At 43.1% G+C, this 26,412-nt stretch overlaps 1 protein-coding gene across 2 annotated transcripts in view; it reads right to left on the reverse strand.

The window, feature by feature from the left end:
- Positions 1 to 1,342: 1,342 nt before the first annotated feature.
- Positions 1,343 to 26,412, reverse strand: part of itsn2a (intersectin 2a) — a 28,416-nt gene continuing 3,346 nt past the window's right edge. The window contains exons 2-39 of one of the 2 annotated variants that reach the window (XM_053887137.1): positions 24,351 to 24,423; positions 19,160 to 19,252; positions 19,023 to 19,086; positions 18,571 to 18,746; positions 17,356 to 17,562; positions 16,375 to 16,468; positions 14,576 to 14,718; positions 14,366 to 14,429; positions 14,025 to 14,162; positions 13,855 to 13,961; positions 13,520 to 13,782; positions 13,313 to 13,462; positions 12,636 to 12,776; positions 12,475 to 12,562; positions 12,269 to 12,405; positions 11,445 to 11,525; positions 11,057 to 11,196; positions 10,559 to 10,988; positions 10,231 to 10,400; positions 10,100 to 10,160; positions 8,643 to 8,869; positions 8,535 to 8,575; positions 8,301 to 8,467; positions 8,200 to 8,233; positions 8,006 to 8,124; positions 7,742 to 7,838; positions 7,324 to 7,515; positions 4,652 to 4,773; positions 3,934 to 4,040; positions 2,998 to 3,181; positions 2,835 to 2,933; positions 2,590 to 2,757; positions 2,299 to 2,511; positions 2,121 to 2,242; positions 1,966 to 2,048; positions 1,815 to 1,898; positions 1,572 to 1,745; positions 1,343 to 1,496 (exon numbers count right to left, since the gene is read on the reverse strand). In XM_053887137.1, coding sequence (XP_053743112.1) covers positions 1,345 to 1,496; positions 1,572 to 1,745; positions 1,815 to 1,898; positions 1,966 to 2,048; positions 2,121 to 2,242; positions 2,299 to 2,511; positions 2,590 to 2,757; positions 2,835 to 2,933; positions 2,998 to 3,181; positions 3,934 to 4,040; positions 4,652 to 4,773; positions 7,324 to 7,515; positions 7,742 to 7,838; positions 8,006 to 8,124; positions 8,200 to 8,233; positions 8,301 to 8,467; positions 8,535 to 8,575; positions 8,643 to 8,869; positions 10,100 to 10,160; positions 10,231 to 10,400; positions 10,559 to 10,988; positions 11,057 to 11,196; positions 11,445 to 11,525; positions 12,269 to 12,405; positions 12,475 to 12,562; positions 12,636 to 12,776; positions 13,313 to 13,462; positions 13,520 to 13,782; positions 13,855 to 13,961; positions 14,025 to 14,162; positions 14,366 to 14,429; positions 14,576 to 14,718; positions 16,375 to 16,468; positions 17,356 to 17,562; positions 18,571 to 18,746; positions 19,023 to 19,086; positions 19,160 to 19,252; positions 24,351 to 24,357 — 5,139 coding nt within the window. In that variant the 5' untranslated portion in view covers positions 24,358 to 24,423 and the 3' untranslated portion in view covers positions 1,343 to 1,344. The remainder of the gene's footprint in view (positions 1,497 to 1,571; positions 1,746 to 1,814; positions 1,899 to 1,965; positions 2,049 to 2,120; positions 2,243 to 2,298; positions 2,512 to 2,589; positions 2,758 to 2,834; positions 2,934 to 2,997; positions 3,182 to 3,933; positions 4,041 to 4,651; positions 4,774 to 7,323; positions 7,516 to 7,741; positions 7,839 to 8,005; positions 8,125 to 8,199; positions 8,234 to 8,300; positions 8,468 to 8,534; positions 8,576 to 8,642; positions 8,870 to 10,099; positions 10,161 to 10,230; positions 10,401 to 10,558; positions 10,989 to 11,056; positions 11,197 to 11,444; positions 11,526 to 12,268; positions 12,406 to 12,474; positions 12,563 to 12,635; positions 12,777 to 13,312; positions 13,463 to 13,519; positions 13,783 to 13,854; positions 13,962 to 14,024; positions 14,163 to 14,365; positions 14,430 to 14,575; positions 14,719 to 16,374; positions 16,469 to 17,355; positions 17,563 to 18,570; positions 18,747 to 19,022; positions 19,087 to 19,159; positions 19,253 to 24,350; positions 24,424 to 26,412) is intronic. The other variant, XM_053887138.1, reaches the window with a different exon arrangement.

A 26,412-nucleotide genomic window follows, 5' to 3' on the forward strand; every position in this document is an offset into this window, starting at 1 on the left:
GGCCAGAAATAGGTGGCAAGCGCACCCCCTGCTGTAAGCAACCAGAACTACAAATAAGTGTTCACTTATTCCTCTTCTTCTTCTTTCTCTTTGGGCTTCTCCCTTCAGGGGTGGCCACAGCGGATCATCTTCCTCCATCTCCCCCTGTCCTCTGCCTCCTCTTCTCTCAAACCTACAAACCTCATGTTCTCCTTCACCACCTCCATCAATCTCCTCTTTGGTCTTCCTCTCCACCTTCTGCCTGGCAGGTCCAACCTCAACATCTTCATCTACCAATGTACTGGCTCTCTCTCCTCTGTACATGTCCAAACCATCTCCATCTAGCCTCTCTGACTTGGTCTCCTAAACACCTGACCACATGTCCTGTCCCTCTGATCTACTGCTTCCTGATCCTATCCATCCTGCTCACTCCCAGAAAGAAGCTCAGCATCTTCATCTCTGCTACCTCCAGCTCTGCCTCCTGCCTTTTCCTCAGTGCCACTGTTTCCCAACCATACAACATTGCTGGCCTCACCACCCTTTTGGACACTTTCCCTTTCATCCTTGCCGACACCCTTTTGTCACACACCACACCTGACACTCTTCTCCAATGATTCCATCCTGCCTGCACCCGCTTCTTCACCTCTTTCTCACACACTCCATGACCATGGGCAGTTGAGCCTCAGTACTTCAACCCCCCCATCTTCTTCATCTCTGCATCCTGTAACTTCACCTGTCCACTTGGCTCCCTCTCATTCACACACATGTATTCCGTCTTTCTGCGGCTAACCTTCATTCCTGTCCTTTCTAAGTCACACCTCCACCTCTCTAACTTCCACTTGCTCCCTGCTCTCACCACAGATCACAATGTCATCAGCAAACATCATCGTCCAAGGGGCTTCTTGTCTAACCTCATCTGTCAACCTGTCCCTCACCATGGCAAACAAGAAGGGGCTCAGAGCTTGGCCTTGGTGCCTTCCCACCTCCACCTTGAACTCCTCTGTTCCACCTGCAGCACACCTCACCACTGTCTCACACCTGGCCCGCACCACTCCAGACTTCCTCAGACAATACCACAACTCTTCTCTTAGCGCATTCCAGGTCCACAAAGACTCAATTAAACTGCAAGGTTCAGAGACTTTATTGAATGGTGGTCTCGTTTTTGACGTCTGGTGCAGGACAGTGAAGAAAAAAACAGCATTTACCAGCTGCTTTGGAAGCACTGCACACATCAAGTTTGATCTCAAAAAGGGAAAAAAAGATGTAAAAATGTTTTAAATTTTCTGATTCTTTTCAACAATATTAACGTCTGCAGTTGGCATTGTGAATAGGCTCTATGGTGGAGCAGGAGTCTGATGCCAGCTCTCACTTGCTCGGCTCGTACAGCTGTAAGTCCAGTTTGACCCAAACTTCACCGGTGGGAACCTCGTGCAGGAGAAGGTGCCGGTTCGCTGCGCCTTTGCTCTCCATCTCCTTCTTAATGGTGGCCACCGGGACTTCGGTGCGGCCCAGAAAATCTGTTAAATCAGACCCAAAAATGTCTCCTCTGATGTTGCTGAAACGTGTGTACGCTTTGGTGTGTTTGGACTGACCGTCTGGCGAGAACTGGTCCTTCTCGAACACAGTGATACACAGGACGTCCTGGTACAGGTCTTTGATGAAGAACTGGCAGTTGAAGTTCCACTTGGGATTCAGGGTGTCGCTGATGGGCCGAGACGTGTAGCATTGCGCCCCCATCGTCAGCTCGCAGTACGGATTGCTCTTGCCTGCCGGGAAAAAGTGGTGAACGGGAACAGAACCATCGGCGTGTAAACACAGGTAAAATAAAGACGCACCATTGGGTTTGCACGCTTTCAGCTCCTTTGCTTCCGAGACCGTGACCAGTAGTCGGCCGATCCCGCTGGTTTTGAGGGAGCGAGCTGAAATGGAAACCATTAAGACTTGTCAATGTGTTTTTGATACCCTTTGATATAGTCTATTTTTCACCTTGGTAGGCCTTTTCTCTTCTCTTTTTCTCTGTCTCAATGAAATGTTCAGATGCCGACTTGATTTTCTGGACCCACGCTGCCCTGCTCAACAGTCAAGAACCTCCAGTCATATAGCTTCAAGACAGTTGTCCTTGCTACAATGGTGGTTTGTACCTTTCATTTAAAGTCTCCGTCTTGAGAGTGTAGACGCGATCGATGTGCGAGACATGGAATATCGGCTCGTCGCTGGACGGATCTGGAGGCATCTTCACCAATACTTCGTTCAGGAAGAGCGGCTACGATGAGAGAAGTCTAGTGAGGTGACGCCTGTCAAACATCCTCTGCCTCATACCGTTTTGTACATCTTCAGCATGATGTTGGTCTTGGGGCCGAACAGTTTGTCCGTTCCTGAGGAGGAGAAGGACTTTGCGCTGTGTGTGAGCAGCAGGAAGTCGCTGAAGAGGAAGGACCAGAGCTCCCGGCTGCTTTTGGTTTTGTAGAGGCGGCCGCTGTGCAGGAGCTTACGAGGCCCGAGGCAGTTGGTCAGCGAGTTGAAGACCAAGTGCTGGGAGAGGAGGAGATGAGGAAAGAAAGTATTATCAACTCTGAGCTAATGGAGTCATTCAAAAGTGAGCAGATTCACCTCGATAGCTCCCTCACACTGCACGTGGCTCTGAATCCACTCCAGTCGATCCGAGTTCTCCTTCTCCCGGACTCCCTCATTGACCTGAGAGCAGAGCTCCTCGGCTCGCTCCAGAGCTTCTCTGAGCGGGCCATGGTCTGCGTGGGTCTCCAGTGTGTGCTCCAGGATCTAATGTGGATGGAGAAAAGGAAAAAAAATCTCACTCGGAGTCACCCAGGAAAGTCCGACCTGTGTGATTGACAGACGTTTTTTATGAGGAGAGGGTAGCGTGTGATCCTCTGCATGGGCTTGAGGAGGAAACTGGACAGTGGCATTCCCTTGCAGCGGTAGTTAGTGGCGATCTTCTGCTGGGCCCAAGAGAAAAACGATGAACTGGTCACCCGACAGGGGCTTTAGCAAACCTCCCACCTTGAGAAAGTCCTTGAAATCCGGATGGCTGTGAGTTTTGCTTTGCAGCAGTGCGGCAGCGTTGAGTTGGCAGGAGCAGAACCGGATGTAAGGCTGCATGTGCGCCAGTTCGGAGGCCAGCAGATCCCCGATCAGTTGGACCGGCATGTTCTCTCCCCCGGTCTTCTTACGGACTCTGAGAGCTCTGGGGAGAAGAAGAGTCAGAAGAAGCCTTTAGGAGAGAGGGCAGCTCTTAGGAGGAGAGGATGAGGAAGATGATGATGAAGATGGAATAGAGGAAAAAGATACGGAGGGGTGAAAAGAAATCAGACGAAGAAGGTGAAGATGATGAGATGAGGAAGACGATGAAGATGACAATTATGAAGATGGGGTCGAAGAAGACAAGAAAGATGACAGAAGATGATGAAGACAAAGATGGCGAAGATGAAGACATTAAGCAAGGTGAGGACGCAGATGCTGAAGATCAAGACACCAAGGATGAAAAAGGTGATAAAGATGAGATGAAGAAAACAAGGAAGATGACTAAGAAGATTAAGAAGACAAAGGTGAGTAAGCTGAAAATAAAGATGAAGAAGAGAGAAAGATGTGAAGAGGAAGGTCAGGAAGACCAGGAAGATAAAGCTGGTAAAAAAACCACATGAAAATTGAAGAAAACAAAGATGAAGATGATTTCTATCTGCCAAGTGTTTGTAACTTAAGCACATCGACCTCCTGGTCACCCTCAGATCAAGAGGTTTGGGGTTAGCTGTGACTTAGCAAAGACGCCCCCCTTCCATTGCAACACAGTTCAGCTGTGAGCAGAGACGTGTTTGCTCACACGCAGATGAAAACATAGGGTATTTAAAAGTAGCTGAGGAGTTACAGGTTAAACCTTCAGTGACCCAGTCACCCAGTGGTCAGGACCTCACACCCTCCAGCCGTTTCTCAAGTGCCTACTTGAGCAGTTTGGTGTTGCACATGATGAGCTCCCTCCAGTTGACGAAGATCACTCCCATCTCTGCTTCGGTCAGGCGGCCGGACTCAGACATGGGCTTGTGGAACACCTGGACAGGAGCAGAAGGGAAACCCTCACGTCACTGGATGTTCTGTTGAAGATGCTTCTCTGAGGTAGAGTCGCGGGGACAGTAGCGTGACTAAGACTTCCCTCTCACCAGGAGGAGGACTACCTTGGTGTTCCCAAACCAGGGGGGGGCCACACCCAGCATACCTCACCAGGGATGATGCTGGCCGAATGAAGAGGTGCTCTACTCCAAGTCTCTCCTGGATGACTGAGTTACTCTCCCTCTTTATTAGGGGGTCTAGCCATAGCAAAGAGAGTAGGAATGAAGGTCCACCAGTAAATTCTGAATCTTTTGGCTCAGCTCTTTCATCTCCATGACAACCAAAGACACGACTGATCTCATGCTTGGTCTTCCCCTCACTTGAACACCTCCAATCTGGGCATTCAGACCTTCTCCAACCTCTTTCATCTCAAAGACTGTGCAACTTGTAAGCTACAGATATTTTTTGAATGACCTCAGGCAGTGACAAAACCACCTCAAGACCTGGACAACTTTCACACACAGTCACACAAGTGCTGCGATGAGGCTAAAACTTTTCATTACCCACCTAATTTCACCTATCAAAGCAAGGTTGAGATGTGTGTGTCGTTCACCTCCAGCACCAGCTCCAGATCCTCCACGTAGGTCTCCTCCGTCTGGATGAGCTCATGGATGTAGCCCTGCCGCTTCCTCTCCTGAGGAGTCATCGTGTCCAGGGTCATCAAGTCTGCACACCCTAACTCACACACACACACACACGCGAGAATGGCGTCACACAAACCGACACTGGAGACGCTACAGTGTTAAAATCTCCCTTTATTGTCCAGGCTGTGATTCGTATGTCCACTGAATGCACGGACAGGAGTGAGGCACGTCGTCGCTGCTGCGGCACACGGAGGGTCAGACGGGAAAGAAGCACCTCTTATGAGCGAGTGATTGCATAGTGAATGAGTGAAGTGGCTGGAGTGAGATCGATGGAAGACTCGGCCCTTCAAACGTGGCTTCGCTGTGTAACTGCGCTTGCTGGTAATATCGCAGTAGTCGGTTCGAGACGGGAACACAAGACGGATTGCCGTAAAGCAAGGCATATATTAGCAGCAGTTCAAGCAACAGTGAGAGTTCACAGTGTGTGTATCATTCTTCATTCATGAGGAACCTGGCAGCAAAACATGACTTTATTGTTAACTAACAAATATAGTGATGGACGCCACGCTAAACTCACTACTTTGCAGGTCCTGATGAGTTAGAAAAGTATTATCTGGAATTTAATCTAAAGTGAACACAGCAAATGATACACAGACTCTAAACGTTGGTCCGATGAGGTTAGAGAATCTTCAAACTACAGCAAACAAAACATCTGTTTCTTCACTCGCTGGTCGGAAACCTCAACATCAGAGTGCAGAACAGAAAGTTAGAAACAGGAAAAACATAGACATGAAATTGATGACAAAGGGAGCGCAGAAGATCCGAATCAAGAGAGGCGGAAAAGTGCAGTTCTGGGCCGTTCTTGCCAACTGCTGGGCTTCTGGTGGCAGCCAGAAGGGGTGAGGAAGAGGAGGAAGAGGAGGGGAAGAGAGGAAAGCCAGCGTTACTGTCCTACAGAGGAAACAAAAAAAAATGAGGCGGAGGAGAGGGAACGATGAGAGAGATGAAGGACAGATGAAGAGACATTAATAAAGCAGGAATATTAATGCCGACATGCTGTTGCATTAATAATGTACTTCTGAAAATGTAGTCAGTCGAGCAGGGGATCGATTTAAGAATTTCAGATGTTAATGAGTGACACCGGGAATAATTCCAACTCATTCCTGACTTGCTCTCCTCTCTGTTCACAGCACAATGTACTGGAAAGCTGCCGACTGTCAATGCTACTGTTGCATCTCTGTCATGAGGAAAAGACACTCAGGTTTCACTTCATACTAGACCATATGACACTGTTAGATAATAAAATTAAGTAAAATTACTGTCAACATTTTTACTTGTTCAAGTATTAAAAACATATGTGTGACCCAACGTGGACCCGTGAAACACTCACCCAGCCTCCCTCCTCAGTGACTTGAACAAAACAAGTTGGATTTAAGTGAATTTGTGATTATAGTGGAACACATAAAAATATGGGGAATGTTATTGAAATAATTTTGTAACTCAATGATTTGTGATCACTTTTTAGATACAGTTGACCATCTTGCCAAAATGTGGATTTTTTTTTCAGATTATTGCTATTTTTAAAAAAATAGTACCGGTATATTGAAAGTTCACAGTGGAATCACCATCCAGATTTTGGCAAAAAAAAAAGTCTGTTATAATCACTTGACTGTGACTTTACAGCACCAGTGGTGGTGCTTTTAATTCAACAAACAAATCATGGAATGGATTCAGTCTTGTCCCACGGTATTATGTCAGACTCCAGACTAAAGCAATACATTTCGACTCCATTATGTTATGTAACTTTGATTTATCATCTGAAGTGCTGCGTTAATCCTAGCCACATTGCACAATTAGTAAACTGTAAAAATAATATTTTTTTTAAATGGTTCTCAGCCATAGCAATGGACGAGTGACAAAAAACAAAATACTTATTATATAATAATAAGAATAATAATTCAATAATTAATTAGAAAATAAAAAAAAGTTTTATCAATGACCAATGTCTATATAAATTAGTTTTAAGAATATATTCAATAAATGGTCAATATAAAAAAATTATTAAATTACAGTTATAATATAATAAGGCGATAGGTTAGGTCTTTTACGGTAAATAAAAGGTCACTTCATGCTGGAAAATCTGGGCTGTATATTTTGCAGGCATTGCAGCAGCATTCATGACTGGAACACCTTCTGCTCGCACCCCAACTCTACGGGCGCGCCTGGAACCGACCAGCATCTCGTGTCCCGTGAGACTCTTTTTTTTGGTTAAATTTCACTTAATGTTAACGGGAAAACAGTTTAGAACTGAGCTACTGTGCATAGGACAAGGAAACCGGCAACATATCATGGGGCAGCACGTGTCAACGAAACACAATGTAGTCGACATGTATTACTTTGGGTGATTTCATTCGTACATAATGCGATGTTAACTGAGGTTCAAGGTCACCCGTGATTCTCAACAATTTCCAAAAACTCTTACCGTTGTCCGACCTGGGTAAGGACTCTACTGTACCTAAAGTGAACCAAGTCACGAAAGAAACATCATCACATTCCTTTTGTGTTCTCACTCTACTTCCCCCCGCAGGCAGTTTGTTTGCTGCAGAATGACTTTTGAGGAACTGAGTGAAGGTTTACTCACATTTCTGGCTGGGGTCGCACTCTGTGGTCATTTTAACATAGTTGGTGGGGAGCAGGCCTGTGACCCCATTGGTTTCCCCTTTCCACCAGTCAGCGTTGGTCTTGTCCAGGACGCTGATCAGCTGACCCTTGGAGAAGCTCAGCTCATCCTGATTCGCAGCCGTGTAGTCGTACATGGCTATCACTTGGCACACTGGGAGGAAGGAGGAAGACATGAGGAGCATCAGGGGAAAGGACCAGGGAAGTGACCCATCAAGTTTGACATCTGGTGGTGGTGAAGATACTAGATTTCCTCCTCCTCACTGACAGTATTTTATCTTATGAGCACAAGATTTTAAATTCCCATCACAGGCTCCACAACCCACAGTGGAGTCGAGACCTCTAGTTTCGGTTCCGGAGCAGTGACTGCGAACAATCACCTGGCAGAGGGGAAGGGGACGACTTGCTGCTGGAGGGGCCGAGGAGCTTGACGTGAGACGAATGGAACCAGCCGCGCTGACGCTTCTTACCACGGGCCTGGGGGAAAGAGAAACCGAGGTTATAAACATAACACTAATCTGAACAATTAATCACAAACTTCCTCCAGGTTTGCCCTCGGTAAACAAAGAAAATTTGAATCGCATCACTGATAAAAACTTGTATCCCCAAACACTATCACCCCATTGCGCTAATGAAGGACGAACCTGCAGTTCCCCCAGCCACCAGTCGGTGGAGTTCTTGGCCAGCACCACGATGAGCTGCCCAGGAGACAAATGCAGTTGATGCATCTTAGGGACGGAGGCGGTGATGGCCTGAGCGATCTCTGTGGACAGAACAGCATTACTGATGACTGAATCAACATCACTGCCTCGAGTCGAAAATATCAGTGAGTCCTCACCGGGTTTCTTGGGCGGAACACCGGGTCTTGAGATCTACATCGAATAATATATATATATTCAGTGGTGTGATTATAACATAAGCAGAAGAAGTCCAGCTCACCTCCGGCTCCACTGGTCTCACATAGTTGGAAGGGAATACGCCCACTTTGTCGCCGATGCAGCCTCGCCACCACTCTCCCTCCCGCTCCGTCACCATGACAACATCCCCCTCAACAAACGTCAGATCACCAGCTTCCGGGCTTTCATACGTGTACAAAGCCACATACTCTGTTTGGTGGGCAGAAAGCTTCGGATTTAACTCCGGGAGGAAGGTACTGAACACATTTGTGCTCACCTTCCAGCTGGACCAGGTCAGTCGAGTCTGAAGCGTCCAAGCTGGAAAAGGAGAAACTTGGATTTAGCAGCGGTGTAGTGGCTCAATGTATCTGTGAGTGTGTCGTACTCAATGGCGCCTCCTGGCTCCACAGTGACATAGCTTTTGGGAAACCACCCCTGGCTGCCGTTGAGCTGGCCCAACCACCAGTCATCCTTCTGCTGCAGCACGCTGACAACGTCGCCCTGTGAGAAGCTCAGCAGCGCGCTGATGCCGTCGCCCTCGCTGGAGGAGAAGCTGAGGTGCGTCTCTGAGGTTGGAGACCAGGGAGACACAGCCCGAGCCAACAGCGGAGACTGACAAACAAGCACAGAATGAATTGGATTTTAGAGCTCTGGCGGCTTCAAAGTCATTATCTCACTCAGAGGACTGCAGTCGGAGATACAGGAGCCACACAGAGGCAATGTGATTTCAGAGTGTCGACAAACCAAAGCGAGACCTGGCCAAGTCGAAGCCCACCAGACCACAGAAGCCACATTACATACCGACAATCACCTTGCAAATCTATTCACACAAGACCACAACTGAGAAAGACACAAGAGGTTCCAGTCGATGAGGCTGGCTAGCTCCAGCAGGGGAAGAAGACATTCAGAATTAGAGACACACAAGAGATACATGTGGGTTAATTAACAAGGTAGTTGTGCTTCTCCTACTCATTGCTTTATGTGACATAACAAGCTCTTCCATCCGTACCATCACTAGACACATACACTTGCACATTTCACTCTGTTAAAATGTTAGTTTAATGATACTTGTTCAGACAACAGAATTTTTATTTTGTCATCCTGAAAGAGTATAGTATTAGAGAAATATTGCATAAATAAATGTTAACAATACTACTACCACTACTACTACTGCTACTACTAATAATAATGTATCAGGAAAACAACAGCATTTTATGTCACAAAATTCATGCTTAAAAAAAAAAAAAAATCAAGTAATCAATTCTCACTCAACTGTCGACTGACTACTACCAGTTACTGTCCAGGTGCCTTTACGTTGTCTTGCTTTTTATTCTGGTAAGTATAGAATAAGTCACGAGAATAGTAACTGTTTTATACAGTCTGTATAATGCATTTCTATGGGTTTTGTCTACACATAGTATATATACATATACTATATTGACAGGCTTAAGTAAACTTCCATAACTAAATACAATTTTCATTGACTAAAACTGGACCAAAATAAGACGAACTATATGAAGACGAAAACAGTCATGCTTAGGCTTTTAGTTTGATTTACTGTCAATAATTTATTATATTTCTCAACTCATTATGGAGCTAATGAAGTCTATCCAGAGGTGTTATGTGAGAACCTAAAGAAAAAGCCTGGGTCTGTGACCCATTTTGGTGGAGAGAAAAACACTATAACAGGATGAAGCTGCAGGTCGAAGAGGTTCCAAGATGGCTAATACACACACCTGATTCTTTCAGAAATCTGTGGCAGTTTTATTAGTTTTGTTTGACATTTTTCCAGCCTCACTTTTCTTTTTGCAGCCAACATGACAAGCACGATCTCCTTCTTACCAGTGATGGTTCCGACCGGAGCAAAATACCGCTGTCACTTAGTGCGACTCCATCATGAACCCTACGAAACAGAGGAAATCCCATTGAATCTACAGTGAGGCAGGTTTAAACACTTGCTGCTCTGCGTTTACCCAGTGACCAGCAGCTGTGGTGGGCTGGCTGGTTCTCCCAATGACGGTGGAGCTGCGTCAGCAGAGTCGGGGGACGGGCATTTCTCTGCGTAACTTTGAGGGAACCAGCCCTTGTTTCCACGGTAACTCCCACACAACCAACCTGGTTCGCCGACACTCTGTTCATCCACCTGCACCGAAGAATCAAGGTTTCAAAAGTACAAGATGATGAGGTGGAGCAGAATCAAATAAGAACTCAAAACAGAAGCTCTTTTTCACAAAAACATCTTAGTCATCTGTGAAAACCCTAGTCAAGTGTGAAAATAACAATCTGGACCGTGTACTGCACCTCTATCAAACAGTCGGCATCGATGCTCAGCTCGTCCTTGTTGCGGGCCGTGAATGCGTACAGCGCTCTGTAAGTGGTCTGCTTGGTGGCCAGCAGAGGAAACAACACCAACTGCTGTACTCTTTTTTCAACTGCTTCCTTCCTCTTCTCCTCCTCCTCTTCTTTATTTCTCCGCCGTGCCTCCTCCTCTTCTTCTTCCCTCCTCTTTCTCTCCTCCAGCTCCTGCAGCTCTCGTCTCCTCCTCTCCTCCTCCTGTGCCTTCTCCTGAGCAGCCCGGAGTCGAGCCTGCGCCTCCCGCTCCTCCTCCTCCCTCTGGCGGGCTCTCTGCTCCTCCAGCAGCCTCCTCTGCCGTGCCTCCTCCTCTTCCTTCTCTCTCCTTTCCCGCTCTCGTTGTTCCTGCTCTCTCCGCTCTTGCTCCAATTTTGCTTGCCTGTGCAGACAATAACCCGCAACATTTAAAAATGTCTGCTCACTCACACACGTGTTCGACACGCTCACCTGGCCGCCTCCTCTTCCTCCCTCCGCTTCCTTTCCCTCTCCTCCTCACGGAGTAACTGCAGCTCCCGCAGCTTCTCCTCCTTCACTCTGTACAGGTCGTCCAGCACCGACTGCTGTTTCACCTGCTTCTCCCTCAGCTCCTGACGTGACATAGAAGTTGTGATGAGGCTTAACAGCACAGCTGCACCGCACAGCCAAATGATGATGATGAGTCTGAAGTGTTCGGACACATTCAATATCGCCATGGACTAAAAGGGGGGGGAAAATCAACATAAATGGCAACTTAAGACAGAAAAACAGAAGGACAGAGAGCAGTAATGATTACTGAGGGGGAGGGGAAAGCGATTACGCAGCATGAGATCGAGGGATGGAGAGGAAGGAGGATAACCTTGATGAGGAGGAAGAGCCGAGAGAGGCAGGCCAGCAGGGACAGAAGAGCCCGCAGGACACAGTCATCCATTTCCCCAAGCTACCAAGGGTTAGGAAAAATGAGGAGGGTGGAAACAACAGCAAGAGGGAGGAGTGTAGTATTGAGAATAAGGAAGAGGAAGCAGAGAGGAAAAACATCCGTGCAGCAGGAAGAAAAAGAAAAATAGAGAATAAGGGGTTAATGCTGTAAAAATGGAAAGTTAATATTAGGGATTATTTTCACTGTGGGATAGAAAGGAATTGACAAACCTCAGAACATTATCACAATAGCAACCACAATAAACTATATTTATTTTAAAATTTAACATAGGCTGTAGGAAAGACATGTTGCTGCACAAGTATAGGATTTAAAAGTGACTTAAGAAATGAATGAACCAGAGGAAAATAATCCAATAAGAGCAACTTGAAGCTTCAGATGAAAATAAATAAATATAAGACCAGAATTAAGAACATGAGAACATAGTAGGATATGTATGAAAAATACTACTACTACTACTACTAATAATAATAATAATAATGATAAATAAATACAATTATTTTCTGCCATGTTATAAGATAAATATCAATTAAATTTGAAACACAATCGTAATTTAGTTGGACGCTTGACAAAATAAAAATGTTGAAAATGTCCTTATTAAAATTGATCTTAAAAAAGTTGATGCTGTTACACATGAATGAAGTCGTGACAGCACCCAAAAGGTTTTATTCTGAAAACTTCAATGAGAAGAATAATCCAGTGTTTCCAAACTAGCTGTCCTTCACTGTGAGTGAGGCAACACTGACCTTCAGCTCCTTGTTGTACTGCTCCATTTCAGACAGTTTGTCAGTGGTTTCTCGCTCCAAAGTATCCAGCTGGTCTTTCAGTCTCCGACAGCTGACACCTTTTTCTGCCACGTTCCCATTCAGAGACGTCAGATTGACTGCAGGAAAGAATCACCAGTCAGAGAAATAAACTCCAAATGTTGACTGTTGCATGTTCTCTTCATCACCAGAGAATTTTTTCAGGTTCAGGTCCTGGAGCTTTTCAGCCAGTCTCTGCTGTTCTGGGACCAGTAGTGAGAGCTTCTTCTGCCAGTCCTGTGACAGAACATGCAGGTTATAGAAATATTGAATTCACCCCAGAAATAAAACATTTGTTTCCTTCATTCACATCAAACTGAAGCTGGAGGGTATTGATCTCTATGATCCGGGCGTCTCTCTTCTGATTGATCAGGTCCAGTTCCGACTTTTGAATCCGCCTCCTGCTTTTGGCATCGCGCAGGCGGTCTGAGATCAGCTTGTGCTTGTTTCCCTGTGAGAGGTCAAAGTGCTTATCCATTTGTATCGTCAATAATACAGAAAGCGTTAAGTGTACTTCAGTTTGTATGTATGATGTAATTGATGAATAAATATTGAATGACAATTATAATATCTAGCAAAAAAAATTACAGCATTGAATTATTGAATTATTTTACTCATAATCTGTCAATAAATTGCATGTGCAGTGAGCACAAGCGGACAGCAGGTGGCAGCAGCGCCAGTGAGCACCCATTTAAGAGAAGTGAAGAAGAGTCCAGCAGTTTTAGTAACAGCTCTGAAATGTTGGTAAATCCATATTTTGTCACCAAAGCCCCAAGAAAGTTGATTTATTACAGTGATTCAATAGGATATTGTGTTTTTAGAAGTCGTAATGTCTTGTTTTTGGCTGTTCTAACTGGTGCTTGGCGGGGTAATCGGCCCAATGGAAAACAATGGGGAAGCTAAAATCGATTTCATTTATCAAATTAATATGAAGGGCAAAAATGAATAAACCCAGTTGCAAAATGTATGGTACAGATGCAGGCTCACCACAGCCTCCAGTTCCAGCTCCAGGCTCCTCTTTCTGGCCCTGAGCTGAGAGATCTCCTCCTGCTCTCCATCCCTCCTCCGGCCCAGCTCCTCTCTCTTGTCCCGCTCCCATTGCTCCCTCAGCTGTCGCTCCAGCTCCTGCTTTGCTGCCTACAACAAAACATTGAGCCATCCATAGCCTATAATCATCCAAAGGTGAGTTGGTACCTCTTTCCTCTCCAGCTCCCTCAGCCTCTCCTCCTCCCTTTGTCTCTCCATCTCTCGCTGCCTCTCCAGGCGTCGTTCTTCCTCCAACCTTCTCTGGTTTTCCTTCTCCCTGGCTTCCCTTTCTCTGCGCTCTTGAGCCTCCCGCTCTTTTTTCTCTCTCCTCTCCCGCTCTTTTCTTTGCTCTTCCGCTAACGCCAGCCGGCGTTTCTCCAGCTCGGCGCTCCCTTTCGCAAAGTTTTCCTTCAGCTTGTCCTCGAAGGAGACTGGGAAGAGAAGAGGAGGATGACATGTCAAACAAAGGAGAAGAAATAAAGACAAATATCAAAAGCCTTTACCACCACTTTTACTCTTCTGCTGAAGCTCGATCTCAGCCGTCTCGATTAAACAAGGAGAGATATAAGGCCCACTCCCGTTGACCATCTCAGTGGACTTGCTCGGCGGTCTGAAAGAAGCAAATGATGGCTACCTCCTACCTTCCTCTCAATGAATCAGTGTCACTTGGTACCTCAGTGGAGGCGGGACCAGATCTTGAGGCAGTGTCAGCGGGAGAGGCCGGCCAGTTTTAGCCATGTCCACCAGGTGCATGGCCAGAATGAACTCATCAGCCCGAAGTTGACCGTCTTTGTCTACATCTGCCAGAGTCCTGAAAGACACATTAAAGAACTTAGAGATCTGAACAAATATAAGAAGTGTCAAGTGGGAAGTAAGAACAGACATTATCATACCACAAATGCAAATCAAAAAGTAAGTAAGTAGATGTTTAATATATAAAAAGAGTGGCATAGAGTAGCTAAACAGGCACTAAAACAATAAACCTTTGACAACATGAACACCACACACACTCACCATATGGTGGCGAGTTGAGTCTGGGTCAAGTTGGATGCAATCAGAGCATTTCTAACTTGAGGACCTGCAATACACAACAAAGATACATGAGAAAAGATGAAGGAGTATCTGCTGATGTTAACTGAAATGAAGCTGTGTCCACACTCAGGAGTAGCCCTGAGAAACTTCCTGTTTGCGTAAGCTGCTGTGTGTGCATGTGTCTGTGTGCACCTGACAAGTAGCCACTCATGAGTTTATCCAGCGTGTTGAACTGCTGCCGGTACTTGAGTCGAGAAGCTTGCGGGACGGCCCAGTCACTGGAGCCTGTTTTTGGGGAGTTGCTGGTCAATGACGTGGTGGATGAAGAGTTTGAACTGCAGAGACACAAAAAACGATATGACCTGAGAGAAAATGACACAATGATGACGTAATAGTTTCCTCTCTGGTGTTTGAACTTCTACTGCTAATTGGGCTGTGACTCCCTGCTGTTGTTTCCCGTCTGTTAATTAGCTTTAAAAATCGGAGCAGTGTTCAGAGACACAGACAGAAAATACATGTATTTGGAAAAATAACATTCACTTCAGAAGAAATACTTTTAATGTCGCTGTCCACTGTGTACTACAACACAAGACCAAAACAACGGACGGACAGACACACAGAAAGAGAGATATACATACATACATACATATCTGAGCGAGGTCAGGTTGTTATATCTGAACATTAAACCGTTCAAGACGATGACATGAGAAACTTCCCAAACCTGCTCAGAGTTGACACAAAACACCAGGAGCAGTATCAAGGATATTAGATACTTGGGTTGACTCCCACTGCTGCACTCTCAGATTCTTTCTTTGTTCTGCTAACCCCTCCCTGGAGGGGTCGAGTCCGGTGTCCGGACTGAAAATCTGCTTTACAGGTTAGTTTGAACCTGAAAACTGCTTTACTTTGAATGCTGACATCCATGACTGCCAACCTGTGGGCAGCCAGGGCCAAAATCGAAGGCTGAAATCCCACAGTGTAATACACTGTCTTCTATGACCTCACTTAGAAATAACTTCTGCAGCCTTCTCACTGTTTATGTCACTGAATGCATCCACTTCCTCTGGTTGCCCACCACACAATCTGATTTGACAATACCCTTCCTGCTGCCTCTCTAATCTAGCATTTCTATCTCAGTCGGCACTTGGCACCCTCTGCCCTTTCCTGTACATGAAACTTGATTTCTGTCTGCTTCATTTTCATTTTACTGCTAAATAAAAAGACCCTCATGGACATGCAACAGAGAGGATCAGGATTACTCTACCTGATTTAATCTCATTTTAATTCAAGAAGTTGTGACAATGTGCAATTTCAGATTTAAAAAAATGTCCCGTCATGTGAACTCTGGTCTTCACAGAAATGTTCTCAGACACAAAGGCAACGTGAGTTCAGAAAACCCACAGAATATTGATACAATGTCATTATTTTGTTCAGTTTTCATCCTGTTAGTTCTCCCTATCTTTAGGAAGCACCATGAGTGAGGTGTCCCTGAAGGCACCGCCAGAATACCCAGACTCGGATCTCACTTGTTTCCTACAGTCTTGCGGACAATTTTGTACAGGGATTTTTCACATTGAGACCACATCGAGGTTGCTTAAACTACTAAGTAATATTTGTAAAATACTTTACTAATCCATTTTTGTTGTTGTTATAGTTATGACTAAATGTTTTGAACTTGAAAAAAATACACATTTTGGATTGTTGTCGACCATGTACTGCAGCATGAGATCTCACTATAACAACTCAATTTAAACTTTTTTTTCTTATAGTAGTGATGTGGTTGGGTGTGTTGCGGTTTATCGCCGATGAAGTCACTGTCTCAAATATGTGTCTTCTATTTCCTTTCATTGTACAAAACTCCACACTCAACCCACTTAAATTGCACTGACGTGAGAATTAGTAGTTTTGTACCCAAAACAAGATCAAATTAACTGCATGAATACATCTATTTAGATCTATTTAGAAGCACGATTACATGTGATTAACCTGACCTGCTGGATCCAAGGTCAAGAAGGGAGTTGGCCTTGGAGACACTGTTTGGAGGGGAGAAAGTCATCGGAGATGAGAAGCCGGACAGAGGCAGAGCTGGAAAACACAGGAGGAGCAGAGACAGATTCAACATTTCTATCCCACTTGTGAGTGATTTCAGCTGTCATCACAGCACAGGAAGGAAACGATAAATCTCAAAAAGATGATGGTGTCAACCTCAGTGAATTCAGTTTAGAAATGCCCTCTCAGTCTTGACTGAAGCGGCGAGGTGACCTTTTGTCACGTGCTAATCTTATCTTTCATATTTTATAGAGTCAAAACAAAGCTTACCGCGACAAGGTCTTTGACATCAGGATATAAACCAAGCTATTGCCCCTCTGTAAAAGTGCTTGACATTGACACAAAGTCATAGACACATGTGAGGATTTCACAATGTAGACTGGGATAACTTACACTATATGTGAGGTATGTTGAATTTTAACAGCGCCATTGAAATCTGAAGGGATAAACTCTTGAAACTGGAAAGTGCTTAATATTAGTGAAAATATCTGTCGATGTTTTATGAGAATTATACTTTAATTTAAAGATTTCTACACAAGTTGCGGCTTGATAATGAACTCAAAACTGATAGGAAGAATAAAAATAATATTAATAAAAATATCCCTGTCATAAGATCAAAATGTAGTGCCTTTGCTAGAATCAATTAAAATCTCTTCCTTTAGATGTTTTTGGTAAAATACATCTTGAAATCAGCAGGAAAATCGTTTGGACAAATGCTTTTTTATCTCTATATATATGTTTTGCATCGCAATATACATTGTGCCGTATTACTTTTACGTGAGTAAGTACGTATTACACTGTTATGATTCAAAAGCACAAGCAGATACTGTATAATCAATACGGCTAAATACATAATCGAGATGTTTACTCTCTTCTACTCATGACAAAAGCATGTCAATGTTCAATGTAAGCCATAAACCAACCTGCATTGTTGGGTACAAGAGGTGACGTCAGGAGATTCATATTCCCATTTGGGAGTCCACAGTTGCCATAGGCAGGCATGAGAGGCAGAGTCATGGGCATCAGTGGTTGGACAGAGGGCATGGGGGAGTTAGCCGGGATGGGTGTTAGGATGGGCATGGAGGACATGGATGAATAACCGACTGTGAGGTTAGGCATAGAGCCCATCCCTAAGAAGGAGAGACACATGAACTGTTAGTTTCTACTGGGTTATTTCCATGTCTGACATCAACACAGGACCATCATAGAGGTTTGGGTGTTAGACAGCAAAACAATTTTCTGTGAGCGAAGAGTGACGCAAGAACAGGAGCAAGAAAACCCTCGGCTGTGAGCTCTGCAGAGGCTCATTTGAGTGACAGGTTACTGACGTGTGAAGAACAGCGCACACTGACCGGGCGTTTTTGCATGACACTTAATTATGAAAAGAGAAGGAATTAAGTAAAAGAAAAAAAGGATCAACAAAGCGTGAGGCAGAAAGCGTCACAACTTTTTACATACAACAACATGAATTCATGAAATAAATAATTGAAAAGGAAAAAAATTCCACCACGACAATAAAAGCTTAAAATATATCTGATTAAGCATGTATTGATTTTTTGATACATTTACTGTGAATATGGCTCATAAATACAAACTAAATAAATAAAAAACTTTTTACATTTTTTTGCAAATATCTTGGTAACAAAAACAATGATATAAAGGTCATTTTTCTATATCTTACTAATTGATTTTGAGGGACAGGAAATGATGCAGCTTTGCTTTGACCTTATGAGGGCCACATAAGTGAAGGCAAAAGACCACATGTGGCCCTTGGGCTGTACTTTGCTCACCTCTGCTCAAAGGCACAACTACACTACATGGCATTCTGCTCTTGAATCATCACTTTTAAACTCTCTTGCTGGTTCGAAAACTGCTGAATCAAGACTGTGGATGCCATAAAACCTGCTGTTAAAGCTTTGTTTTCGTTGACTGATCTAGCCTCCATGAGTCTCTTCCTCATATAGCAATAAATCACGTCGGTTTATTGAAGCTTTATAAGCGTATGTTATGAGCAAGCTGGGGACCAAAGTGAAGCTGAGACTGGGCAAGCAGGATGTTATTGTATTCTTGAAAACTGGCAGGTGGTGTGCAACATAACATCTGATAAGGTTGAGGTGAGGAACTGAGATATGATTTACCAAAACGCGCCGATGAAGAAATGTTGGAAGCAGAGTTGGACACAGGCTGCTGCTTCATTGCGATGGGCAGGACGGTGGGCAAGTTCCGTCCCTGCAGTGTGAGTTTAATAAGCTTCATGGCGATGGAGAACTCCAACCGGTCCATTTTTCCGTCGCTGTCCATGTCAGCCAGATTCCTGGTGCAGAAAAGAGGGTTGATTTGCAGGATGTGGTCGGACAGCTTTGAATTTCACAGACTTATTTACACATGCGAGTCCTCGCACTAATTTGAGAAACACTTTCGCCGCGCTTCTAAAGCAAACAGTATCCTGGGTGGGGCTGCATAAGGCGGAAATTGGAGCATAACAGGAAGGTCAAAGTTGACTTAAAGATCTCGAATATTTGCCCTTTTTTGTTTGACTTTAAGAAATAATTTAGCATAATGACATCCTGAGTGGCTGATTAATACTCACCAGATCTCTGCCAGGACAGACGCGGGGAGTCCAGACTGCAGGAAGAATTTCCTGGCTTGTTCCCCTGTAGATTAGGAATAGACGATATGCTACAGCTGGAGCGACCAGATGTCAGTAAACTGCATATGAACGCCTACCTGAGACATATCCAAGGATGGGGGAGAGGGTGTCGAACTGTTTGTCATGTTTGCCTCGCTCCTCTGGAGTGATGGACCACACACTAGCAGAGCCTACGATGCAGTAACAAAACATTTTTAGTTGGACAACTACTTGACCTTCAAACACCCGTCGTTTCATTTATTTATTTATTTATTTCCTTCCAGATTTTGCTGAAAGTTGACCAAGACGAATTATTATTTGAGAGAATGTTTCATTAACCAAGGCAGGGGAAAAAATTAAATAAAAATAATAATAATTAAAAAAAAAAAAAATATATATATATATATATATAGATAGATAGATAGATAGATAGATAGATAGATAGATAGATATGGGGAAAGTATGTATTTTTTCTTCATTATTTTCACCTTTCTATAGGATATTTGGTTACACTTCAGATTAGGGAACATACTTTACCATATAGAAACTACTTATTCATGGGTGCATTAGCAGCATATTAGCCAGCTAGCATCATGTTAAACCTGCCCATATTTTACATGGCAATATTAAAAGTAAATAAACAAGGGATTGTTCCCCAATCTAAAGTGTTTTGGTTTATTCCGTTATTACACTTAATTAATAGTTTGTTTTTTGAAAGAGTTTGGTTTTTGAGTGAGGGGGTAATTGACAGGATCAGAGAATGAAACCAGCGGTTAGATTGACATTTTTTTTTGTGTTAAATATTGGTAATTATTTATCCTGACTGAAGACACAGATATGAGTTTTGAGGAGTATAACTGGGTCGGAGCCCACAAAAATGTAACATTTATTATTTCATTTTTGAATCATTTTCACTGGATAAGAGATGATATTTAGGGAATCGACAACATATTTTATTGAAGGATGGAGATAGTGCTACTGCAAGATACAGCTCTCAGGTTGCTAATAAAACGTCCTTGAGAGACAGTGCAAAGATATCCATCATCATTTGTGAAAATTGCTTCTCAATTCCTGTCTTTCCAACGTAAATTAAGCCTCCCGCAGATAAAATCTTGTCTCACCGACTTCTGACCGTGATGAATTTATAAAAATGTCCTGTCAGCTTCTTCTACACCCCCGAATCCTGCCTACTTCAAGGTAAGTTCAGGCTAGATCATGAATTAAACATGGAGTCAGATGTGCCGAACCACATTCTGACTTGATTTCAAGAGACATTCTCTTGCAGATGATGTAAAGGCAGTTAAGCCAGAGCAGTAGAATAGTCAACTCGGGTGAAGAACGATTGATCGAAATAACAATCAAACCACAGGATTATGATGAGTCTGCAAAGCGGCGTGTATTTCTACACAGCTGAAAACCTACATCCACAAATATCTGAAAAGCAGAACCATTTGGCAGCATGCTGAGAACAATAAAACAATTGGAGCCAGCTAAAAACAGTTTGAGGATATTTGTGTGCTGGGATTGATCAGAGACGTCTTCCAGAACCAGCAGAAAAATCCATTCTTGTTTCAAGTGTGGAAGTATCAGCACCAGACTGACAATAAACAATCTTCAGACATGTGATCGGTTCAACTATGTTTGCATGACTCATTGGCTCAAAAACCTGTACCACCCGGGCCTTTTAGAACCGGTTTGAAGACCCCTGGACTGGAGAATCACGACATTATACAGGTACTTGGTCTGTACTCTTCATGTAGAGCTACTCATTGATATACTTCAATTTAACACACATTTAAAAATGCATATACACATCTAAACAAACGAAAAATAAATGATTTTTTTAAATCTGTTGATTTTATTCAAGTTAAATGTGCATGATATATTAAATTCCTATTAGTTATTAATACATTAGTAACAATAATAGAATAGAATAATAGAACTATATCCAGTTATACGAAAGTAATTAAATTAATATGATAATATTATTTATATTTAAATTAATTATTGTTATTTAGAACATTTGGGGACCATTTCTGGGTAAATTGCTGTTATGCTAAACAACAACTTGATGAATTATAGACTAATCTGCTGCTAACACAGTTAGCAACCATAAGATTATTTGTGGTAATATATGTTGCACCTACCGTGTGACAATATATACACATATGCTTGAGCTCCTTCCTTTCTTCCTTTGCTGAGGTAAACACAGATGAGCCCATTTTAAAATGGATACAAACAACAATGGCTCTGTAACCTGGAGCAGCTTTTGGATATCCGTGTGAAAACAGCCAAGCAACTCCTGAGCAGGTAGACGTGTCACCAGCGCTGAAGCATCTGTTAGTTCCTGACCTACTTCCTCTGGTTTTGTCAGCAAAGAAAACCACTGAAAGTAATTAATCATCTGCATGAGATGAGAGAATTCCTCACACCGTGTTGACAAACCAGATTTAGAAGCTAATGTAAGTGATATTTAGCACAGCACCACGGGGACGCCCAGCCAGCACGGCCACATCACACACACAGGCCAGACGGTTGATGCATCGGCCTGAAAGCTAGAGGAAGAAGTGGGGCAGCGCTAAGCTCCTTACACAGCTGTGGCAATACCGCGGACGGATAAAGTCCTTATTGTCCTGCGGGACATTTGGATTCATGGCCAACAATCGCACTGAAACCACACATGCCAAGTGCTCATCCTCAGTATGAGTTTGTGAACACGTTGTAGACGCTGACAGATCGCCAGAAGGGAGAGGATTCTGTCAGATTTTCTACACTTCATGGTCTCCAGCTTGATGGTGAGAGTAACGGACCGGTGTATTTAACTAAAACAGTCTTTCAAGTGGTGAGAAAGAGGGGATCCATTCTAAAGCAGGATCGCCGAGTAAGCTCAGGTAGAAAGTTATTATCATCTGATTGATGGCTTGATGTTCCCCAGCCAGAGTACAAATACATTCTGTCCTCATCCAGAGACTTGGAATGTAGATGTAGAATGAAAATTTACTCTGAACTTCAACGATGGACATGAGCGTTGATGGCAACACAAACACTTTTATCATTTAGTATGAAAGTAGAAGTAAAGGCCCTTGGGATTTGCTACCAGTTACCAATAGTTGAAGTCCAGTGCAGCTTATATATATTTTGTTCTTCATTTTAATGAATGCAGAGAAACCAAAATAAAGACAGCCAATCACAATGTGTCACGTGATGAAACACAACCAATGATGTATCCCTATGCCATCATCAGGGAACACCCCAAGTGGATCAGACAGGCAACAACACCGGTACTCCGACACCTGGCGGACATATTACGAAAGCCTATGTGTGCTAAGTTGTGTGTGGGTTCACACACCCAAAGTTTTGGGAGGTTTCAGTGTGGCATATAACAACAAAAAAAGCAACACCATTAAGACTGAGAAACCCAGGATTTTAACATTCCAACCGACTCTGGTTGCATCGAAGTGTCATCATGTGTAACCCTGACTAATGTTGGAGGTCGCAGTAAGGCAAAAACATAGGAGGCTTAGGATTATGACTCCGTATCACACCAACAGGAAATGAGTTTCCAACTGGTGGGTGCAGATAAAATTTTATGAAACACTGATAGAAATAGAAGTGGTGCTACCTTACAGCGATGCCTGCTGTTTTTGCCCAAATTCTCATTATGCGACTGCACAGAAATAAACCATCTCATAATGTGCATGATTCGTCGTCTCCTGAACTACAATACATTGCATACGATATACTTTATCTCCGTGCACAGCAACCCACAAAACAAACCACACAGGTCCTTCAGCCAATATTGGAAAACCAAAACACACAGAGAAAAATAAACTCCAGCATGCGCTCAAGGAAAAGACTCCTCAGAAGTCTCTCCTGTAAAGGCTTCAACACAGTAGATGACCTAATTTGTGACGCTGGTATCTGTTGTCTTGGTGCAGGACTGTGTTTAGGAGGCTCTGGAGTCCAACCTCTAGACACTTAGCGTCTCTCAGTCTACAGAGACGACCGCATTGCTGCTTCCTGAAGTGTTTGTAGATCAAATAGAAAGCATGCTGACGTCTAACAGCTAAAATAGATTCATATTCTCTTCAGCTCACTGTTTAAAAATAATCATTTTATTGCTGCAACATTGCGTTACAGTGAGAGATGATACAGCAAGCGTAATGAGCCCTTTTCTTGCAGTATATTTTCCCAGGTGAGCTGTCCAGATGAGGATGGTATCATTAGCCAAAAAACCAGCGAATGAAAGGTATCCACCAACACAGAACAGTGAGGCATTTCCCAATGGAAATAGTCAGACTTTAGTTTCATCATCCAAAAGGCATGTGCACACAGAACTGAAGGTGAGTCACTTCAGGCAGGTAATAAGATAGTAATGACATTAAAGTGGCTACAAAACAAACATAGTGTAATCAGCTTGCATTACGATGTAATTACTTAACAAATACAGGAGGGGGACTTAGGATTGGTGCAACAATATCGACTGATACAGCCTGAGAAAGCCAGCATGTCTTCTTCTTGTCTTGATTTTCGCATGTCCCTCCTCCTCCTCTTCATTTCTTTTTGTCATCCACCTTGTCTTCTACTCATTCTCCACCACTTACTCTTATTCTTTTCTTCGTCCTCCTCCTCTTCTTCTTCTTATTTGAAACCCAGTTGTAAATTACTTTCTTATTCTCCCCCTCTTCATTTCATTCTCATGCACTTCTTCGTCTCATCATCCTCTTCTTATCCAACTTATCTTCATCTTATCCTCCTCCACTTCCTTTTATTTCCTTCTTCTCATTCTCCTCTGCTTCCTCTTCTTCTGACCCCTCCTCTTCTTCCTCTCATCCTCGTGCTCTTCCTTTGTTAAGAATCATTGCACCCTGCTTGCACTTTCTTTTTCATCGTCATTGACCTCTGTCTATTACACTGTAACTACCTCCTCACCCAGAATCTTCACAGTGACCTTCCTACTTCCTGTGATCCTTTCATTTACACACACAGATATTCTGTCTGGCTTATACTGACGAGCAAAAGTCCTTTTGATAGTGATCACAGGCCATGTTACTTTACGATAAGAGGACCACAAATAAGTGAAAACTGAAAACTCAAAAAGACACACAAACTAAAAAGGACAAATAATTAAATGAGTCCCAGTTTAAAAGATCTTCCTGTCAGTTTAATACAGTTTCAGTCTTCCAGTTTATCTCTTTTCTAAAAGGCTTCCCACACACACGAGCAAAAACTATATGCTTTCATACGCACGCACACCCCACAGGCACGACTTAAACAGATTCCTCTTACCGTTCATGGCTGCAGGTGGAATAGCACTAGCAGCGAGGGAACTCCTCCACTGAGCTGCTTAGCTTACAGACATCTGCAGAGACAGAGATGTAAGTGAACACTACAGAGCGATGTGTGCGAGCCAGCTTGTATACAGATGTAAGCAGAGGAGGGAGTAATGATGTAAATAAACCGTCTCTATTCACAATGGCAGTTGGATGACAGAAAGAGGGAGGAGAATGAACAGAGAAAGACGGGAGACACGTTGGCAGAGAGTAGGAGGGATGCAGAGGAGAGAGGGGGAGCAGAAGCAGGGACAATACCGACAACACTGAAGGAGGCAGAATGACAGTGGCTGGACAAGGAGGCAGCGGTTCTCTCTCATTCACATCAGCCAGGAGGCTGCTACACAGTGGTGCATCTTTGCTCACTGTCACTTGAACACACAGCAGGCAAGAGGTGTCATTATTTAAAAATCATTTTATCTCCAGTTCTGCAGTGAAGCTTCCAAACTATTCCAAATATCTAAAAACACCATATTAGCTTGAACTCTTCTTTGAGTTGAATGCATTTTGAAGTTGACATCCATAGATTAATAATCCATGTGTTAGTTGGAATGCAATTCTCTGTTTAAAGTGGTGCATTGTCATTGATGGAGCCAGATGTAAAAAGCTCCACAGCTGAGAATGATTCAGCATCAAGCACCTGTTCTGGTTCCACCGAGGCGAGCTATTTCTGTTTGTCAACAAACACGCTTGTACCACTGCACATTTGGAGGGATCACTTATTTATGACAGAGATGGAAAGAGTATGACTCTCTCTGGAAGCTTTTACAGAAAACCATCCCACAAACAAACACTATATTAATTCAAAAATATTATAAAAATATATATATATATAAATTACCCGGCGCTACAAACTTATTTCAGTGTTGCTGAAAAAATGAAAACTGAAAAAAAAAAAAAAGGTAAAAAAATAAAGACATAGAGACCATAGAGAGAGAGAGAGAACACATATAAGAATCTTCAATGACCATGGCACAGGCCACAACTTTTACATTTGAATTAAACTGAGAAATAAAAACCCCAGCTAGTGGTAGTATAAATGAGCATCTCTTTTATTGAACTGATATTGTTATTTTGATCCTTCTGTGTTCTCAATGCATTAACAATTGGGTGTGAATCCATGCACTGCTTGTGTAATTTATTGCTTAGCGTCAGCACCAACTGTAGCCAAAGCAATCGATTGCAGCCCACCTGAAGAGATTACTCCGTAGCAACTCTGGAGCAGGGGTTGTCATACCTCTAGGGGTATATGAATGTACCCCTGGGCGTATGTGCAATTAAATTAAATTAAATTAAATTAAATTAAATTAAATTAAATTAAATTAATACTCACAAATTCCAGTTCACAAATCTATTTATAACTCATTTTTTCTTTTATTTTCATTATTTGTTCATTAATATTTTAGTTCTAAAATTGTATTTTTTTATTTAGAATAATTGGAGGAACATATCGAGAAGAATGTAATATTATGCTGATATACAGGCTAATAAATCCCTTTTTTTCCAACAAAAATGTTTTGAGTTATTTCACAAGGTGCACATAAAGCAAAACAAACAACAGGTAGCAAAGACATTGCACTAGAGAGCTACTGTATAATAGGCAGATAAATCTGTCCTGAGTCATGAAGTAACATTATATGACATAACACTTTAACTAGTCTCCAAATAAACCACAGAGCATCAATTAAATAAAATAAATTAATGCATGGATGCATCATAATAAAACAATGAATAGAGGTCAACCAATCCATTTATTCATTAAATGGCATCTATTTGGTAAAAGCAGGACAAAACACATATATTACTAGATTAACAACAGTAAAAAAGTGTGTCCCTTTCCAAATATGACACGCTCAGAACACTCCTCCCTGCAGTTTCTCTGTTATTCAATATTCCTGAAGCGTTTTCCATCTTCTATTTTAAAACCCGAACACAGATTTCCGCTCCCATCATCAGTCTCCAGGACTCTGATAGCTAACAAGCAATGTTTCCCTTGTCAGGTCTGGCCGCCGTTCCAC

Source organism: Synchiropus splendidus, chromosome 15, assembly GCF_027744825.2.
Source record: "Synchiropus splendidus isolate RoL2022-P1 chromosome 15, RoL_Sspl_1.0, whole genome shotgun sequence".
Taxonomy (NCBI): domain Eukaryota; kingdom Metazoa; phylum Chordata; class Actinopteri; order Syngnathiformes; family Callionymidae; genus Synchiropus; species Synchiropus splendidus.